The sequence below is a fragment of the Haliaeetus albicilla genome, chromosome 1 (genome assembly GCF_947461875.1).
Source record: "Haliaeetus albicilla chromosome 1, bHalAlb1.1, whole genome shotgun sequence".
Classification (NCBI taxonomy): domain Eukaryota; kingdom Metazoa; phylum Chordata; class Aves; order Accipitriformes; family Accipitridae; genus Haliaeetus; species Haliaeetus albicilla.
In genome coordinates this window covers 2,843,526-2,864,563 of record NC_091483.1, presented here as the reverse complement: position 1 = coordinate 2,864,563, position 21,038 = coordinate 2,843,526, and the positions used below count along the sequence as shown (strand labels likewise).

General features: G+C 36.3%; 1 protein-coding gene across 9 annotated transcripts in view; it reads left to right on the top strand.

The window, feature by feature from the left end:
* The window catches only part of BLTP1 (bridge-like lipid transfer protein family member 1), a 126,128-nt gene that overhangs the window by 60,938 nt on the left and 44,152 nt on the right, over window positions 1–21,038 (top strand). For 7 of the 9 annotated variants that reach the window (XM_069798485.1, XM_069798329.1, XM_069798404.1 and 4 more), the window contains exons 35-49: window positions 536–733; window positions 1,415–1,626; window positions 1,947–2,098; window positions 2,996–3,146; window positions 4,293–4,445; window positions 5,694–5,934; window positions 7,303–7,451; window positions 8,837–9,056; window positions 9,999–10,157; window positions 11,848–12,023; window positions 12,570–12,745; window positions 13,388–14,094; window positions 15,413–15,652; window positions 16,099–16,192; window positions 17,703–17,753. In XM_069798485.1, the coding sequence (XP_069654586.1) occupies window positions 536–733; window positions 1,415–1,626; window positions 1,947–2,098; window positions 2,996–3,146; window positions 4,293–4,445; window positions 5,694–5,934; window positions 7,303–7,451; window positions 8,837–9,056; window positions 9,999–10,157; window positions 11,848–12,023; window positions 12,570–12,745; window positions 13,388–14,094; window positions 15,413–15,652; window positions 16,099–16,192; window positions 17,703–17,753 (3,079 nt within the window). The remainder of the gene's footprint in view (window positions 1–535; window positions 734–1,414; window positions 1,627–1,946; window positions 2,099–2,995; window positions 3,147–4,292; window positions 4,446–5,693; window positions 5,935–7,302; window positions 7,452–8,836; window positions 9,057–9,998; window positions 10,158–11,847; window positions 12,024–12,569; window positions 12,746–13,387; window positions 14,095–15,412; window positions 15,653–16,098; window positions 16,193–17,702; window positions 17,754–21,038) is intronic. The other 2 variants (XM_069797988.1, XM_069798079.1) reach the window with 2 other exon arrangements.

Genomic DNA, 21,038 nt, shown 5'->3' with positions numbered 1-21,038 from the left:
CAAGTATGCTATAGTTAATATCAAATGCATTTCAACTGAAACATACTATCCAAGAGCACTGTCAGTGTCACTGCCATTTGTTGTTATTATACCTTAGGTATTTATAAGGAATGGATTTTTTTGGTAAAGTAGTTTCAGCCCAGTTGCCAATTTCAGAGAAAAATCTGAAAAGCTTGTTTGTATAGATGTCTTTGGAACCATGACTACAAAAAGACAAAGGTGGCAGATGTGTTCGGATTGGGAATGCCTCGAAGCTTTAACTTCGTGTTGCTCGGTCCTTGTTTTTTCTGAACTTAAAAAGTACCCTGCCTATAATAACATACCAGGAGCAAGGTTTTTCTTCCTCTTTCTGTGCTGCTTTTTTTCTTGCTTATGCTTCAATTTTTTTTTTTCTTCCTCTCCCACCCACCTGTTTGAGGAATACTAAAGGGAGACCACTCCCAAAACACTGTGAACTTCAGAGAGCTTTTTGAAGATGTAAAGGTTTTTTCATTTTGTAATAAAGTGGTAAATATGTTTTTTTTTTTTTTCACAGATATTGGAACTTGTGCAATAACAGCTATTCCTTTTGGGAAATCAAAAGTTCTTTTTACTTTGGAAGAGTTGGATGAGTTTGCTTTTGTGGATGAAACAGATCAACAAGCTGTTCCAGATGTAACTCGAATTGGTCCTAGTCAAGAGAAGTGGGGTTGGATAATGTTCGAGTGTGGAATTGAAAATTTAACTATAAAAGGTAAAGCTTATATGGGCTTTATATTATTTTGCTTTATGAAACTGCTAACAATTCTGTTGTTAGGTCTTCTAGTTTAGCAATTATTTGATTAGAAATTGCTGAATATAGGTAATACTAAATAGTACAAGTCTGTTCTAAATAAATTATATCACATAAATTATACAATAAAGGAACTTTTAGTAATCAATACCACTTATAGTAGTGTATGAAATAATTCCATATAAACTGGTTTCAGCAGTTTCTGAACTTAAGGTAGAAATTGACAATTTCACTGATCACTTAAATCCTGACCTTGCAATCATACGCACAGTAAGTTTCTGCACATAGGGCCAGAGTTTTGCTTTGGGAGGGGAAAGGTAGCTTTAAAAAGAAAAAAAACAACCCAGTATATATATGTATTTTCTGTCATCGAAGTTATTATTTTCAGGGAATAGTGTTTAACAAAAACATCTTTATGTGAGTACTCTTCATCTACTTGGAACAAACTATCAGGAGCTCTACAGCTAGCTGTTAAATTGTATAAAAATTGTAGTGATAAATCGTTCTGTAAAATGGTAATGCATCTCATTTAACCAAAATCGTATGTATTTCTCCTCAAGTGCAGATCTTTTCTATGGGACATAACTTGTAGATATCTATGCATGGGAAACATTTACAGTCTTGGCATATGTGCTTTTATAGGAGGAAGACAATCTGGAGCAGTATTGTATAATACGTTTGGAGTCATGGGTAAATCAAGAGATACAGAAAGAGGTGGATTGCTTGCATCAAATAACTCTTCAGATTCTCCAACCGGTAGTGGTTATAATACTGATGTGTCTGACGATAACCTTCCTTGTGATAGAATAAGTCCCTCTTCAGATATTAATGGAAATTCAGTTTCAGATGAGCAGGTATGTATATACTATGTAGAAATGACTGGTCTTTGGTTGGGTGGGGTTTTTTTTAAAGTTATTAACATTCGTAATAAAAAAATTGACAATTTAACAGTTGTTGTGCCAACTGCATTCATGCTGTCTGCTTGTACACTGAACTTTCAGCTCTCTGCAAGGTCTCTTGGGAGAGTTGGTGGACAGCATTAGTTTATTTTTCTTTACCTAAATGCATGTGAAACTGTTTTTTATGAGCAGTGCACCGTATGGTATGTAGTGCCTTTCAGTGTAATCACTTTGTAAAACAATTTCACTTTTGACTTTGTGTTTCCTTTTTTAAGGATGAAGGCGTTGAATCTGATGATCTAAAAAAAGATATACCCTTGATGCCTCCTCCCCCTGACTCCTGCAGCATGAAGTTAACAATCAAAGAAATTTGGTTTAGTTTTGCAGCCCCTACCAATGTGCGCTCTCCAGCCCATGTATTTTCAAGGTATAACTTTACCTGATTTAAAAAAAAGAAAATGATAGTTTTGCTTTCTTAAATTGCACTTGTATTTGGTAGATTCTGAATGTAATTTCATTAATTTTTGAAGCTTCTCTGGAAATGAAAATTTTGAATTTTGTATATATCACAGTAACGCTTGCTTCAATTTTTTATTGTTGTTATTTATATGGAAGTGTTGCTAGCAAATTTTTAGTTAGGGATGATTAAAAGAAGAAACATTAAAAAAACCAAAACAAACCTTGCAGTGAGACTGAAATGTATGAAGGAGAAAGGCAGGGGAGGGTATTTTTTCTGAGTAGGAGAAATGCTAGAGAAGAGAACCATTCAGTGCTTTTGGTATTCAGCCTGATGCTTAACCCTTGATCTTACTGCCATTGCACTGTAAAGTTCAAGATAAATCTTTCTAAGATAGTTTTTCATATTGTGTTTGTAGAACAAGTCAAATATTCCTGTCTGTCAGTAGTTTAAGCTCAGTATAGAGCTGTGAATTAGAAAATACGCTTTGTGCTTTTCCTAATATTCTTGCCTCAGTCCTTCAGCAGAAGTCCTTTGTGACGTGTTGTGTGACAGTTAATGTGGGATTCAGTCAGTGATAAGAATTTCAGACTGTATGATTTCAGTAGGGAATACAAATAGGAAAAGGAGGGAATAGTGGTAGCAAGAGTAGATGGAATCATGAGTGTGGGAACGAGTAAAACAAAACCTGCCTGAGGTACTTTTTGCCAATTTTCATTTTCTGGGCGGTAAGTCTGTGTTTGTTACTTTGCAACATTGTTCTGTCATATTCCACCTATTTGAATGTCATTCATAAGGCCATTAGAAAATCTTCCTAATTGCTGCTGCTGAATGTGAATACCTAATGCTTTTTATTTTTCTCAATAGGCAGCTGAACCTGCTGAGTACTGCAACACCTGCAGTTGGTGCTTGGCTTGTTCCCATTGATCAAGTGAAATCGTCATTAAATAAACTAGAAACTGAAGGAACTCTGCGAATCTGTGCTGTTATGGGTTGCATTATGACCGAAGCTTTAGAGGTAAGTGACCCTTATGAAATCAATAGGCATATCAGAATACAGAGAGCAGTGTAATGTGTAATAGGTAATATATATTTGTTTGGGATTCTGGATATTTCCTGACAAACTTACAGCATCTCTTACAAGCCTTTAATTCCATAATTGGTCACAAGAACTCACTATTTGTGCTTTTTATAGGCAATCTGAATTTCAGTGGAAAAAATTCAGCTGTTACTAGTGAGGAAGTCTTGTGCTTCTTACAGGAGTGCATCTCCATGTAAAACAACTGGAGATTCTGCCTCTTGAAAGGGAAGAGTAAGAAATAGGGCTGTAGCGACTGGTATATTTTATGAAATATGAAAGTGTGTTGAATTATGAAATATACAGGGTATCTTTTGGGAGAAAATGTGAATTTCTGTGCTCCTGCAGTGTGTTGCATCATTGTGTTTATTGGACCTGCTTGTTAGAGGAGGGGAGGAAAGCATAGCAAAGGTGAAACGTTCTACCAAGAAAGACAAAATAGACAATTTTTTTGTTGCAAGCTAGGATTGGTAGAGCTTTTATGACAAATTGGCTGTTCCTGTGAGTTGCTAAGGCGCTTTCTTGTGGGTAGGTGGTTTTCTGCTGTTCATTTACTTAGCACCATCTAGTGGGAAGATTTTGAGGTGATACCCGTTGTTGAGGTCCCGTCTTGCATTTTAAGATTGACAACCTTAGTGTCAGGCTAGTTTTCTGGTGTACTCAAAAATCATCCTTAGCAGCAGTCTCTTATTGCTGCCTCCCTTCGTATTTCTTTTCCTACCCTTTTTCTAGCATTAAACCAAATTAGAAAAGTGCCCGGTTTTTCTTTAACTGGAAATAAACAGTTTCTTTGAAAATCTCAGCTAGCTGCGCATATATGACTATTGGTCCAGAAGTCACTTTACAAAGTCTGCGATTTGAATCCAGCCTTCTGTTTTATAGCTTCATATAAATAAATAAGCATCAAGTATGATTTTTCACATACACTATTTACAATAAGGCAGGTATCCATGTGGCAAGTCTTTGTTGCAGAAGTTCAAAATGGGGCTACAAGTTTGTGATATCATAGGTAAAATCTTGTGGTTTGTGTGCATGTTCTGTTTGCAAGTATGTTCATATGTGAAAAATTGTTACATTTTAATCTAGAATAAAAGTATGCACTTTCCTCTGAGAAGCAAGTACAACAGGCTTACGAAAGTGGCTCGCTTCTTGCAAGAAAATCCTTCTTGTCTACTGTGTAATATATTGCACCATTACCTTCACCAAGCAAATTACTCCATTATTGAGGATGCCACCATGGTGAGTTACCCTGTAAAAATGGAAATAACTCAGTGCGTTAGTTTCAATTGTACCAGTTCTAATGTCTTAAATTAGGTAACAGTTTAAGGAAAGTTAGCAAACAAGAAAATATAACCTAAATTCATATATATCCTTAAATTAATAAGTAGATGTGGCTTCTCTCATTTAATTTTCTTTCAGGTCTGCTGGTTTTGTTGTGGTCTGTGTATATGCATAATTTTTATCAAGTTATTTTATAGTAAATACATGAGAAATCATAAACCAGGAAGGCATGTCTTTAAAATCGTTAATGGCCATCTTCTCAGATATAGTTTTTCTTAAAGATAACAGCAAAGTAGTAAAAATTTGCATCTGTAGTTTTACAATTGAATAAATCTCAATTATTAAGGCAAGTGCATGCACTGATTAGCTTATTCCAAACTGTCTTCTCAGAACTAGTTTTAATGTCTTTTAGAAATACTTGGATAATGCAGACAGTTTAAGAAAAGAGCTAGAATTGTAGAAAATCTAAGGCTTAAGAATCTAATCTTTTTCTTGGTGGCTTAAGAATGTAAATCTCTGGATTGTAGTGGTAAATAATTGTTTGAACAAACATATCAGGCATAAGGAGGAGTGTTTTTCCTGATTTTGTGTCATTTTCATAATCCAATTCCACAGCTGTCAGATTTAAATGCTGTGTTTTTCAACATACTCAGCTGAGAGCCCAGTGATCAGAAATAGCACAATTTGTGGCAGAAATAGCACTGTTTGATTTGTGGTCAAAATAAGAAGCATTTTTTTCTTTAGCACAATTCAGTGATATAATCAAAACAATTCTTATTTTTTACCTCAAATTTATGTTTTTAAAATACTGCTCGCCAACAATGGAAAGCCCCTCACCTTTTAATCTCTGTTCTGTTTCTACAGTCAATCTAGTGCTATTGTGAATTTTAGTCCATAGTTCACAGCCTTATAATTACTTACGTACTTTTAGTTTCATATTTAATAAACCTGTTTCCTGTTGTTTATTTTTGGCCCCTTGGGCTAGATCCTCAGGTCATGTAGTTGAATGTTTTCGCTGTGTTCAATGAAGCTGTAATTTTTATCTGTTCACTATGGCTTCTTATATCTGAGTGGATGTTGTGTGGTGCCAGCATGTTTCAGTCATAAGTCTCTTAAGCGTAAAGATTTAAGGGAGTTCTGACTTTTTTTTCCCCCAGTTTACTTAAAAATGCACATCATAGCATTTTAATTTTTTTTTTTTTTAAGAGTGATGGCCTTCCTGCCTTAGTGACCTTAAAGAAAGGTCTAGTTGCCTTAGCAAGGCAATGGATGAAGTTCATTGTGGTGACCCCAGCCTTTAAAGGAGTCAGCTTACACAGACCGACTCAGCCAGTGAAATTGCAGACAAATGCCTGCCATGAGCATGAGGATGGACTTGGATTAGACAACGGAGGAGGTCTTCAGAGTGACACAAGTGCTGATGGAGCAGAGTTTGAATTTGATGCAGGTATTTTTGTGTTTTTCTGTCTCCATAAAAATTCACGGGGACAAGTAGCTCCTCTCGGAGCATTTGTATCTTCTTTAGTTTTAATGCTTGAATACATTATAGTCATTGTCTTTAGAGTCATCAGGCTTCTTTTTCTAGATTCATCTTCATTTTGAAGCTGCTGCTGCCAATTATAATTATAGTATTAAAATAATTATTACTTGTTTGGGGAAAAACAAACTGGGAGACGTCTCTTTCTTCACATGCTTCGTTTTCTTATTTACTGCACAAAATATATCAACTTAATTATTTCCTAGCTTGGAATTAGGATTTTGTTGTGTAGCTTCTGACCTTAGTTAAGAATTGTAACATGCAACTCTATGAACTCTCCCAGGAACAGCTTCAAACCTACCTTCTTATTTGTTCTTTGTGAAGACATATTTTTGTATTCCCCCCCCCCTCATTTTTACTGCTTTGTATCTGTTAGACTTCTGTTGCCAGCTCACACATTGTCAAGTTCACATAAGTTACTGATTTAGCTTTGTACTTGGTACAGAGCTGACTTAAGTAAGAACCACAGAAATGAAGGCCATAAATAAATACATGTTGTTGCAGCACTCTTTTTTGCTGTCTTCCCTTGACTTAGTTATTTTGTGTTTGTAGCATCTACACACAGTGCTACTGTTCTCAGGAATACAATGTTTATGTTTTCTCAAGTAACAATTACGGAACATTGAGGGGAAAATAATTTAAAAAAATCAGGAGGAGAATCTGCTTTTAGATAAAAGCCAGGCAACAGTTATCAGCGTAAAGAGAGGAAACCCAAAGATGTTTGTGTGTGAAACTTGTATGTAATCATACAGTATGATGGAAATTTTTGCTCCCTCCTCTAAAATATCTCCTTTGGTTGAGCAGCAACAGATGATAAGAACCAGTGAAGTATTTTAATTTTTTTTCCCCTCTGTGTACATTATTCTATTTTTCACCAAGAATTTTGGAAGCGGCAATTTTGCTGCCTTGTATACATTTACTTATAGATGGAATTTATGCCAATGTAAGCATCTTAATTAAAAAAATGAACAGCCATGCCAGAGTCAGCAAAAGGAAGTGAAATTTGGCAACTTTCTTTTGGATCTGTAGCGCAGAGCAACAGTTGTATGACATGAGAAGGACAAAGATTTGTACTTGGATTATTAAACAAAATCCAGTAGGCTCGTGTTTGAGGTTTTCTTATTTGTCTTAAAATTCCCTAGACAGCTGTGTGTAGTTGCATGTCAGTATTTGGAAGCTCGTGACTTCTTGTGAATAAATGTACCTAATAATAGATAATCTTGGTTCCCCATATATCTATATATACACAAATGAGCAAAATTGTTTGCTTGGTTCCAGCTACCGTCAGTGAGCACACAATGCTCCTAGAAGGAACAGCTAATCGCCCTCCACCTGCTGGTGGCTCTTCTGGGCCTGTAACTGGTGCTGAGATCATGAGGAAATTATCCAAGACTCACACTCACAGTGATTCTGTTCTGAAAATAAAGGTAAGTTTCTAGCACCGTGCATGAGGGGGAAATGATTTGTAGCTGGCCTGTTTAGAAGCAATTCTGTAGGCTGCAAATCAATAAATACTTGTCTAAAAAGTAACTATAACTGTAACACTTGGAAGGTATGCTCCTTGCCTTTTAAAAGTGATGCTCGATTAGTTGGCCTATATTCTACATCTGTTCTTTATTGGTTTTCTTGCCAATTAACTTCAGAGGCACGCTTAAAAACTATATATATATGTGCATAATTTAAGGATGTGCATTAACTTTTATGGCTTTTCATCTTTTATGGAAGCAGAAATGAGGGTTTAACTATCATTATACAAAATCTAAGATGGACAAAGCTCTTCTATAACTTGTAGTAAAATTAGTGTGGTTTTTTTATTCCACAAGCTGGTTAAACGACATTCAGAAAACTGCAAAAATCTGTTTTTATCTCTACTGTCTTTACAGAAAGAGTCTGTGACTGTTTTTGGGGTTTGGGGGTTGGTTTTTGTTTTTGTTTTTTTTAAAGTAATTTTTTGTCTTCTGTACGTACGTCAGGCAGCTTGGTGGCTTGTACCGATTCCTTTTCAGCTGTGGTTTTTCACAGAATGATTGAGATTAAAAGGCACCTCTGTAGGTCATCTTCTCCAACCCCCCTGCTCGAGCAGGGCCACTTAGAGCCAGTTGCCCAGGGTTACGTCCAGATGGCTTTTGAATATCTCCAAGGATGGAGAGTCCATAACCTGTGACAGTGTTCAGTCACCTTCAAAATAAAGAAGTGTTTCCTGATGTTCAGGAGGAAATTCCTGTGTTTCAGTTTGTGCCCATCGCCTCTTGTCCTGTCGCTGGGCACCACTGAGAAGGGCTCCGTTGCCTTTGCATCCTCCCTTCAGGTATTTACATACATTAATAGGAGGCCTTCTCTTCACTAGGCTTTAGGTGGACCAGGAGCCTTCCTCTTGGTGCCAGAAGCCCCCAGCTTCTGTTCTTCACCTTGTCCAGAGGCTGTACTTACCGTTATATTAAGGATGGAAGGGATTGGGTCTTCAGATGAAGACCAAATAAAAATGAGCCTTATATTCAGTGGCATACACTGTTCCTTCTGCAAACTTGCTTTAGGTGAATTCTACACATCTGCAGTTCCATTTGTAACTTCTTTGGCTTTTTAAACTGTTTTTACACATAAAATTATTTTAATACTTGAGAATTCAATAGCAACTTTATGCACAATGCCTGTATGGCGTAGAACATGCCCCAAATAAAGTGCTACTTGTCCAAAAGTTTGCAGGAATGAGAATTTTGTAGTTATTTTGTTCTGATCTCATATTCAGAGCAAATATTTCTACTTTTTTGCAGTTTGCACAGTACTTCATTAGTTTCTTTGTTTTCTCCACAAGGGTATACATCCGTATCATTCCTTAAGTTACACTAGTGGAGATACAGCTACGGATTCACCAGTGCATGTTGGCCGTTCTGGAATGGCAGTCAAAGAAAGTCCAAGAAAAGAGAGTCTGCTTAGCTATCTTACTGGGAGTTTTCCTAGTCTGCATAATCTTTTGGAAGGGACTCCTCAAAGAAGTACAACTGCAGTTAAAAGTAGTTCTTTAACAAGAACAGGTAAGATGTAGCGTAAGTAAGCTAAAGGGAGGGGAAGGGAGGATTGATTTTATTTTAATGATTCAGAAAAGGTGCTGTATTTCAACTATGAGTTATCATTTCTGTTTAAGATTCCACCCCCCCCCCAAAAAAAAAAAAAACCAAAACAAAAACAAACAACACCAAACCAACGGAAACAAAAACAAAACCCCATAGTTTAACAGCAGTTCCTAGACACTGCTGCACCATATTTCCTGGAAGCAAACAGTGAGTACATCACATTGGGAAAAGAAATGACAACTAACAAAATAAATAAAATACTTTCCTTTTACTTAGCCTTACTACTTTTTGAGTATAATACATAGTTACTTAAGTGAGTCTTTTTGAATGAATAAGGAAGCAATCATTCTGTATTTGTCATTTTTTTCTTGACCTTGTAAGTAGCTCAAAAAGTGGACTAAAACTAATGTTCCAGTAATTTAGTTTGTGTATAATAATTTGCAGATTTTTAATAATGGTCTTTTGAACAAATGTGTTTTATAGAAGTTTGAAATACATACATTGAAATTTTTGTCCAATATTATTGTTCAGAGTGCATTGTTATAATTTATATAAAGAAAAACAAAGAAGTTTGATACTGTGTTTTCTCTAAAACCTCTCTCCTTTGCTGTAAGGGCATGAAATACCATTCAGAAGAAAAGGTATTTTGGTTTCTTAATGACTCTTTTTCTCTAATTAATGGTAGAGATGAACAAATGCAAAGACACTTATAGTGCAACATCCGTTAGTGTTATTCTGCGGTAGAACCTGTAGTGCTGCTTGGCACATAATTTAGTGGAATAAACCTTGAGGATTAGGCTTACTTTTATAGTAAATAGGTATCGTCAGTAAAATTATGCTGCATTCCTGGTTTTTGCTGTGTTTGATAAAACAAATGCTAAAGCTTCTGATTTATCTGTATAGGAAATACTGTGGCCACAGACATGTTATCTGAACATCCTTTGCTCTCTGAACCATCTTCTGTGAGTTTCTATAACTGGATGTCAAATGCCGTGGGCAACAGAGGAAGTGTAGTACAAGAAAGTCCGGCCACCAAATCTGGACACAATAGTCTTCCAACAGGTATTGCTAATTACAGCTGAATTTAAGAGATGATTCTGGGTTGGCTGTTCCTGGGTTTACCATGTTCTTTCTGAAAGTAATTGAGCAAGTGACGCAAGTTCAACAGGCATCAATACTACTTGTGGGACTTCTCAGCAAACTGGAAAATGAACAAATGTGATTTAAGCAAAACTGTTTCCATTTCCCTCACCCTGCTTCCAAAGCAATAGCTTTTTCTTACATTTGGCACTGTAAATGTAGCTTCTGAAACCATGTGTAGCTGCCAAAAGCTAAGCCATAAAATCATCCTCAGTTGCAGAGCTCCTTGGATTTTTTTAGTTGTTTTTAATCTAACTTGCATATGCTGTTTTTGTAATAAAGATTTTGTACATTGGAATTCTTGCTCTTTCTCAGTTCAATTTTGAGACTAAACATAAACATCTATTTTTAGAGTAACATTCTTCTTCAGCAATGGGAAGTTATCCACTGGTGTAAGGGAATGGAGAAATGAAAATACACATTACTGAAAGTGTTAAGTGTATGAAAGAAACATGTGTTACAACTTATTGCAGCTTATTTATTATTCTTGTAAGCCTTTCATCATTCATAATCCTCAAATGTGTGTATCTTAATTTTCTTTTTCACTAACGCTAAATTAGAATGTTTTTTCTAGTAACAGTCTTTCAACTGTAATATATTAATCTTAGACAATAATAAGCTTTAATTTGTTTTTAATATTGAACAAATAGTCTGATGCTACGAAACATCTTTGTGCTGTACATATTGCTTAACTGGTGTGGTTCCTGTAAACTGGAATGTGTTTCCCTGCAGAAAGAATCATAGGGTAGAAGTATAGCTTTTGTTTTTTGGTTTTTGGTTTTTTTTATCTCCAGAAAAAGCTGTGGTTTTTCCTACTGAAACCATGACAGTTTGTTCACAAACTCACTTTCCTGAAACTAAGACTTAGTGATTTTAACTCGGACACAGATCTATCCAAAACATTTTTCTGTGGAGGTGTGTAGTTGTGGCTCTCTGATAAGTACTTGAGTTTTGAAGAATCAGGATTAATTTATATTGGCAGAGCAACTCTGTGTCATGGAGGTTGAGTCCAGTCCATTCTCAAGATGCAGGCGATTCAGCATCGCTCTGCCCTTGTGCTGCAAGTCTGATTGTTCGTGAATAGACCAACTGCAGGGAAGTGGCTGTCCATAGTCATTTTCATGAAGAGCGTATTTGGCTAGAGACTAATCTATAGCGATCTAATTAGTGGATCTTGCATTGGGACTACCAAAACCCAGAAGCTTATAGCACGTAGAAAGTTAAAATCAAGTATCTGCAACTGTGGATAATCTTTCTTTTTGTTGATGGTATAGGCTACTCAGTATATAGTTCAATATAGCTGCCTATTATTTCAGTTTAAAGAGGAGCTAAGTGCCCTATAGAATGCAATACAGACAAAAAGCCTTGTGAAGGAAGGAGGAGATATTTTTGTGCTTTCCAAATATGAGTTGGACTATCTCTGTTACCTGTTTCAGCAATATCAGACTGTTTCTTTATCCTGAATGCCACTTTTGTGAGGTTATAGACCTGACTAGGGCTCTGACTTCATGTATGGCATGTGTTCCTTTCTATATAATCTTGCTGAACTAACAGAGTTGGTGGTGTTAAAATTTGCTGTGGTGTTAGTGTTCCATAGGTATTTATTTTTCAGGTGTGGCACCCAATCTTCCTACTATACCCTCTGCTTCAGACTTCAACACAGTTTTGTCTAGTGACCAGAACACCCTGGATGGCACACACTCACAGCACAGCACCAGTCAGGATGACATTGCAGGTGTAGAAGAGGGTAACCAGGGGTTTCCTGCTGTCCAGCTAGCAGATGCACAGGTAGGTGTGGTTCGCTGATGTATTTTGGAGTTCTGTAGGGAAAAACTAGTTATTACTTTAAAAAAAACCAAAACCACAACAACCTTACAACGATGAAAACGTCATCCTGTGTTTGTACACGTTTCTTGTGCATTTCTATGCAAACATGAAAGGCTCAAGAAACCTCTGAGGTGTCCCATAATAAACTTTATGAATGGTAATTAATAGACCATTGTTTTATAACTTTAAAGAACATATCGGAGCATTTATGAGATTAACCTAGTTCTCCAGAGTACTTTTTACTGAGGGGAACATGCAGAAACTTTGCTCCCATAGCTAAGCATTCAATGCTAGCTTGCTGTGTAATCAATCTTTTTACTCAAAAAATCCACAAAGCTTCTCCTTTTTATCCCGCTTCTTTCTGTTTTACAGCACTGTCAATAAAACTTAAAAATGTTCTGTACTATGTAGCTGACATTGTAAATATTGTAGATCAATAAATGGCGGAGCAAGAATATAGGAATAATCTAGACAATAAGTAGTAAATCAGGGGGGTTTGTTTTGTAGGTTGTTTTCAAACCTCTTCTAAGTTACACGGGAATTCAGTCTCAGGATGCAATGCCACTCTGCTACAGAATGTACTTTGGAGAGTACCTTTCATTCTCAGGAACTTTGGACTGCCTAAGAGCAGATATTGTTGATTCAGATACAGCAAAGGAAAGAAAAAGCAAGCGAGCTCGAAGGTATGTTGTGAGACATTGGAAAATATGTATATTGGTTAAGGAACAGAAATTTAAGTTTTTCATGTGAAGCCATAGAATTCCAAAGCACTTCCATAGAATAAGTAGTAGTCCTTTATTCTTTTAATCTTAAATGTTTTATCCTCCTGTTAGAATATTTTTTTTTTTTTTTTTTTTTTTTAATCTTCCTATGGAATGGTTTGGAAATTTTAAGAATTTGAATCTCGACTACTTTTGAAAATTGGAGACTGGGGAAGGGAGAGCTGGTGGGAATAATAGTGAGGGAGATTTGAGAGGCTCTTAAATGCTGTTTTGTAATTAATCCTGTAAATGAGGTTGTTACTTCTTGGTGTAAATGCTGAATTTCCCCCCTGCTCCCCCTGCCTATTTTGGGCAAAGCTTTAGGTTGTGATGGAAATACTGCATGCCAAAATAAGTTTTCACAGAACTGAATGATTACTGTGTTAGTAGCATGCAGTATGAAAGTATAGAATATCATTTTTTATATTTAGAACTATGGTAAGAAGGTGATATCCTAAGGGAAATAAAAGGTTGGGTTCAGTAAATCAGCTGTACCATGGTGTAAAAAAGTATTTGACTCCCATTAAAAAAAAAAGTAGTAACTTGTACCTTTTCTTTCCTTAGGCAAGGAGCTGTCAATCTTCCTCCTCTTGAATTCAAACCAGCTTTGATGTTAGAAACTTTCAGTATTAGTGCTGTTGTAATGGAGAAATCCATGTGCACACCTCATAACTCTACCAATGCCCTTTCTTTTCATGACTTGAATAAACGCTATTATAATACTTTTCACTGTAATTTTACAATTTCTTGCCAGTCCATAAGCCAGCACGTAGATATGGCACTGGTTCGTCTCATTCATCAGTTCAGTACAATGATTGATGATATCAAAGCCACGCAGACAGACATCAAACTTAGCAGATACACAGCTGGATCAGCCTCTCCAACACCTACTTTTAAAACCCGCAAACACAGAGACTTCCGCTCTTCTGATTTCAGCCGAAGCTCTCGAGGAAGTCTTAATGGAGGTAACAGAGTGAACAATACAAAGAACAAACGAACAAATAATGAGAACAATAAAAAAGAGTCTCGAAACAAGAATTCCTTGGGAAGGTCAGAAAGAAGAACTTCTAAAGTGTCCAGGAAAGGTTCAAAAGATGTAGTTGACCACATGACTATTCATATGGATGACTCTGACTCTATTACCGTGTCGGAACAGAGTGAACCTTCTGCTGAGTGCTGGCAAAATATGTATAAACTATTGAACTTCTATTCACTTATTTCTGATCCAACTGGGATTTTAGAAAAGTCTTCTGAAACTTTCGGGCCAACAGGTAAACTAGTTCATGAATCCAAATAATTGACAGTGTGTGCTTTTGCTCAAGTGTATCCTTCTACAGCTTGATCATAAGGTGGTTTTTGAAAGTTGCCCACCCCATCTAACTTGGATCAGAGGGGCAAGTGGTGAGGATGGGGGGGAGCTTGTAAAGCGTTCACTGAGATGGTATAAAAAAGAAACAAGTTCTTTTTCTGGCTTTATAGTATACTTTGATTCTTTCAGTCCTAGACTTAGTCAGATATGTGTTAATTGATTGGTTTTAAATTCAGTCCCTTGGTATTTTTGTGCAGCTCTGTTAATCTGGATTTGTGCTGGATGTGGGACTGTGTTAAAAGGTGAACTTTTCTGGTTAATTGTGTACAGAGTGGATTGAGTTTATTCCTCCCTAGGTGCTACTTTGTTTTCAAGTGGCTAATGGAAATGCTGTATATTATCATTCTGTGAAAATATGTAAGCATATACATAAGCCATCCTGAGAGATATAATTTCTGCCCTGGAAATGACGGAGTAAAAAAATAATCTGTGAACCTACCTTTGAGAGAAGAAAAGCCGAAATACTGGTTTTGGTGAAGTCCAGCAAGGTTTACAGGTGTTTGGGCTATAATTTTACCCAGAGCTCTGAGATCTGGGGTGATCACTGCTCTTTCTTTCTAATGTATTTTAGCACAGCAGAGTAAATTTGAGAGCTAACTTAGTATCATTCTTTTTGTTGGGGAACTTAGGTTGTTGTAAATATGCAGGGGATGGTACAGTTACTAGTTAGGCATATTTTCTTTGGACTCCTTTTAACTAAAGAATGAAAAACTGAGAAAGTGCAAATAAGAGCTTCTGTTAAACAGAGGGCAGTACTTTCATGCATAGAATATCATACCCACAGCTATGATATCTGCACAAATGTAAATTTTTTTACATTGTTTTTATGCTCTGAGTGTTGAGAAGGAAAACTTGTTTATCCAAAATTAAATTATAAGAACCTTTGGCTGTGAAATGATCAAAAAAGAAACAGGACAATTGGAAACTGTCAGAGTATTTTTGTTGTATAACCATAAAATCACATAAATATGAATATTTGTATGGTGTACATAATATATCTGTGAATAATAATGAAATCACATCACTCATTATTGTCCCCATTGTGTCTTGGATTTGGTTCAGTTACAGCGTTGCTAGAGTGGAATAAGCAAGACACAGATAATTTGCCTGAAGAGTTCACTTGATGTGCAAGATACGTGATCCCTGGTTTCAAAAACAAACCAGATATGCCAAGGATTTCTTGGAAAGTATCCTTAAATAACTCCTTTGTATTTTTGTAGGTGTTCGAAGCCCAACTGAACCTGCTTGTAGAGTGGTGTTTGAGAATGAACAGGATAATGGCAGAGACACACAGAGGAAGCGCAGCCTGGTGACTTCGGAGCCACAGCATGTGACTCTCATAGTCTTTGGAATAGGCATGGTGAATCGAACCCACCTGGAGGCAGACATTGGCGGTCTAACGATGGAATCTGAACTGAAGAGAATCCATGGCAGTTTCACCCTGAAAGAAAAAATGAAAGGTGGGATAAGCTAAAATGTACTCTGTAATTGAATTCAATGGCAGCTTTACATGTTTACGTGTATGTGCATACCATACCAATGCATATATACGTATGTGCATGTGTAGTATGTTTTGTTTGTAAATAGATGTACGTTATGTCTGTGTGTGGATAGTATAATAATGTTCAACAAGTTCTTTTAAAAACTCTTACTAGGATGCTGAAGGATTTTAAAAGGATGCAAGATACTCAGAAAATGCCATGAAGGAAATTCTTTTAGATAATAATCACTCCTTTCATTTTCAAAAGCTATCTTCTTGTCACGATATAAATTTGGTATTACTTAAGGTGACTACTAAAACTGTAATGTTTTAATTACTTTCCTGGTAGTATATTTTTGAAAGCAGTAGGCATACATGGAAGTATTTTACTGAATGAAATGCTGTTAAGTATCTTTTTTCTTAAAGATGTACTACATCAGAAGATGACTGAGACATGTGCCACTGCTCACATAGGAGGTGTCAATATCGTCCTGCTGGAGGGAATTACCCCAAATATCCAGTAAGTATGAAGCCTGACAATTTAAAATTGTTCAAGTGCATAGAAGTGGTATCAGTTGCGTGACAGTAGAGGTATGTAGCTTAATATGGAGAAAGCATTGATGATATGTCTTTAGTTAGAATCCGTGAAGTTGTAGAGTTTGGTGGCGACCGTGCAGCTGTTGCAGAATTGGGCTTGAGTTTGACTTATAAAGCTAAGTGCATGTGCCCATTGACAGGAGGCTTTTCTATGAAAGGTGTATCTGAGTAAGCTGAGAAGGAATACGGTGAATGTATTGGTAGATTTCAGTCTAGGGCACCCAATCGCACAAGTCTTAGACATAGTTACCTGAATATGAATACTCTACTTCTTTCTATTTCTAGTAAAAGATATTAGTAAGTTCAGAACTGATTGCAGGATCGCAGTGTAAATGGGTAAGTGACCTGACTGAAAAATCGTAGGTGACAGGTACTCTTGTAAAAAGAAAGAAATTACACTTCATGTAATCAGAGCTTTCTGCACTAATTTTATTGTGTATGGTGTATGCATAGAAACTTTATCACATGGTGTGTATTTTTTCTCTTATGCTTCTAATTGCTTTTTGAAGCTTACAGGTTCCACTAAACCATACAAGATTTTTAGGGAGAATTTAACCTACTGATAGTGATTATTCCCATTTAAGATCTATATTGTTTCTTTAATAGATATCTTTTTCAACTCCCATGATGCATGATTCTTTGTTTTATTTTTACAGTTCTAATATCCATTCTCCACTCTCTCTATAATTGACACAACTTGGCAGGGGTGGGGGAGAGGATCACTTTTTTGTGCATGAACATCTTGAGTGACTTGCTCAGCATCCACATTGTTGGTTCTTTCTTTTTGCCAGGTTCACAAACTCAAAAAGGGCATGCATTATTTTTCTTTGTTTCTAGCTGAACTTTTTTCTGTTTAAGTTGCAAAACAGCAGTTGAACTACAACTCTTTTTAATGTATATCACCCTCACGCACTTTGAGCGTTAGCTGGGTAACCCTCAGTATGTGATCTGCTTTTAGAATATTAATGTTGTAAAAAGGGTCTAAATAATGGGACTCGAGTCTCTCTCTTTTAATTCCTGTTTAGTTTGGAAGATGCTATATAGAACTTAAAACATCTAGAATTTTATTAACATCCCTAGCTAAATTGCTTCCAGTAAGTGTGTTTCAGATGGATAAATAAAAGTTCTAATCTGACAGCCATGTAGTGTTTCTGAAGGCAACTGAGGTTCTTTATGTCTGTTTTACATTATAATCTTACTGAGCTTCCATATAAGGAGGGTAAAAAAGGAAAGGGGGGAAATTAGTGATAAACCTTTAACAACAACAGCAAACAACAAACCCTAACAAAACCCAAACCTTCAACTTGGTAAATTTGGAAGTAAGTGTCATATTGTGGGTTACAAGTAATTAACTGACTAATTTTGCATGAATGTTTATTCTTTATTTGCTTTGTTTTTGTTTTTCTTGCTTTCTCTTCAATCTTCATCTGTAGACTGGAGGATTTTCCTACATCTCCTACAAGCACAGCCAAACAAGAGTTTCTGTATGTCATATTATTACGTTTAATAGTCTTGCAATTAACTCTGTGTTGTGTAGTTAATGGCTGCATTCCTACTGTGTGTGATTGTGTAGGCAGATGTTGCTTGACTATGTTTTAGTTTAACATCTAATATTACCTAGATAAGCTTTTTTAATGTAGCCTGCTAAATATCTGTCAAAAAGCCCTTGTAAATGTTAACAATCTAGCTTTAGGGGCAGATATTACGCTATACCGTCACTACTGTAATGTTAGAAGGGTTTCACTGGCTGTTAAGTTCTTTAGATCTGCTTCTATGCTTATTTTAACGAGGCAATATAATGCTGACAAATGTAAAGGAACAGGCAGGTTAGATTTGCTTCGAAGTTGGTAAGGAACTGCTGTGTTTGGAGTGATAGTACCTGTTGTGATTTCAGCCTGAATAGAACCATTCATTTTGTCTTTCTTTAGCTCTGTGCTGGGTTTAATTACTAGTTGGTTATGCTGACTGGGTTATGCTACCACAAAATGTTTTCCTTAAAACCGTGCCTGTGCATCTACTACTAATGAAGGTGACCCTCTTTGTGTCCCCCAAATCCTTATGTGTGAATGTAGGTCTCTTCTCTCACAGAAGATGCAATGTTTTCTTTCTAGTTGCTTTCTTACTTCCCGATGCTGAAGTCCAGAGGGTCTTACTGGAGTAGTGGTCAAGGTGGGAAATGGTACACTGGCAACCTAGAAGCCCCGCTACACAGTGACCCTGCAGTACTCTGAGGAGAAAAGTTATATAGCCAAAAATTGTGAGGCTGCTCTTTTTTTGTTTTGTTTTGTTTTGTTTTTTTCCTACCCTCCCATCTTTTTGGGTTTTTGGGGGTTTTTTGGTTTTTTTGTTTTCCCCCACAAAGCAGTAATCTGAGCATGGGTTCTTTTGCTGCTTTAGACCACCAGTGCATATCTTTTAGAAGGACTTAGTACAACTGCTGTTTGTTACAGCATTTTTGTATATTCAGTGTTGTGATAATACAGGATTAACTTTAAAATGTCCTCCTTATAGATGGTAGCTCTGGAAGCAGAGGTGATGGGCTGTAAAACTGCAAGTGATGTAGAGAAAATATTCAGGTTTTTTGTTCCTTTTTGTCTGGTAGCAACATTAAACCAGCCAAAGAAAGTACTTTTTTGTATAGTGCATCACTGAACAGTTGAATTCACGGCCATATGACATGGTCAACAAAAGCATAAATTATTAAAACGATTGGACAAATCCCTGTAGGGTAGGTCTGGTGGTGAGTCATGAACACAATACAGCCTCTGGCTCAAAAAGTAAACCCCTGGTGGCTGGAATTACGGGAAGGATCACTTTATGTCCCAAGTATCTGCTACTGCCTGAATTTTCATCTCAGAGTAGTAGTTCCTGTGTGTGTTATGGGCCTCCTGATGACTTCCCCCCCCCCCCCCCCCCCCTTTTTTTAACATTCCTAAAAATCTGTTAGGTTGAGTGGTGGCCTTGTAGGCAGTTCTGTAATGGGACAAAGACTTTTTTCGCAAGTTTGTCTGGAGAGTGATTATTTATGGAATTGATGCGAGAATATAGAATTACTTCTGAATGCATTACTGGTATATAACTTAAATATTGATTAATGATTTTAATAATATTCAACCAGATCTGTTATTAAAATCATTAATCGATATATAGTACTCAACCAGATCTGTTACAGGCATATCACTGTAGATAAGCAAACCGCAGATACATAATGTGCAGTGCTTGTTCCAAATAATTGTATAGCCACACAGTTGTTCTGCATTTCATTCTGTCATGGAAGTAGGCTTTTTGTAGACGAGACAAGTGACAGTGAAATTCTTTCATTGCATGAAATATAGAAATACCTTAGCAGAGAAGCACAGTTAATCTTGCCAAAATCTGATTCTCCTGCGACAGCTATATTGGTGTAATTTTTTAAAACTAAGTAAGTGCTTAAAATAGTACGAATTCCCATGTTTGGAACTGATTGTAAATTCAGTACAGACTTTAACTCCAACTACATTTACTTTTAACTTCGACACAAAGATAGATTAAGATTAGACTGTCTGTCTGGTACAGGTCAGGAAGAGATCTTGCAACTTCTCTTAAGTTGAAAGTTGTTCTTGTGGTGCTTGAATAGCTAATGTAGTAGTATTTTGTGTTATAGATGGCGGGGGGAAGTATTCTTGATTGGCTTCACAATAGTTCAGTCAGAATGGTAGCAGGAAGAGAGTAGGAAATAAGTAAACATCAATAGAGAAATAATCGTGGGGTTTTTTTTTCTTTTGAAGAGGTGGATTAAAATGTCTGCCCTTTTCTTAAGTGATGTTTATTTGTGTAATGTTTTTCTGAAAATACTTGTGAATTAAGATTTGTTTCCTCCTTAATATTTGTGCAAATTCTTCAATTATTTTGAAATCATTTCTACTTGACAGTCTACCCTAAAATATTAATTCATAACCACTTTAGGTCGCTTGCAGCTCTTCCATACCTGTAAAAATCTGAAAGTGTTTCTAGAGCTTCAGTAAATTAATCTGCTGTTGATAGACCTGTGGTTGCATTACAGTGCTGTGTATTTCTTTATGATAAGCAAAAGGATGATGTGGTTTTGTTTTGTTTTTTTAAATGTATTTCCACACCTGGGATGCTTTGGGCTAGCTGATATTTTAACATCAGAATAAGGAGCCCTGTGTGAGGGCTTCACAGAAGAAACATTACTTAGGGAGTAGAATTCATAGAATATCGTAGCTTTCACCGTGAAACCAGACTGTCTGTAGAACAATTTAAATCATGATACAAAAAGTATTTTAGTTAGGCTTCTTAAAATTTAGTATTTGAGAAACTTTTCATTGAATTGCAGTTTTATAGAGTCTATCTTTCAGACATTTTAGTTTATGTACTGCATCTTCACAGCTATGTCTTTCTGTTTGAGGCTGTAATATTCCGTGCTGGCTACATAATACACTTCTGTTGGGTAACCCTCTGGTAATTGACTTTAGATGAGGAATGTTAGTGTTACCCTGTGTATCTTTTTTAGTAGGAGCTTAGTGAATTCTGATATGCCAAAATTTTGGCATAAAAACCTGTCAGCTTTGTGCAGTTGTATTTTTATCTTGGGTAACTGTTGTGAACCATATCCTCCTTAACATTAAAATAAAGTTTAGACTTCATATTTTGGAATACTATGTGTCAATTAAATGTCGGTATTAATTCACAAACCCATTTATCACTTGCTATATATTTATTGCTAAGTGAGTATTTCTTCCATTGACCTTTTCGGATGCTAAAATCGG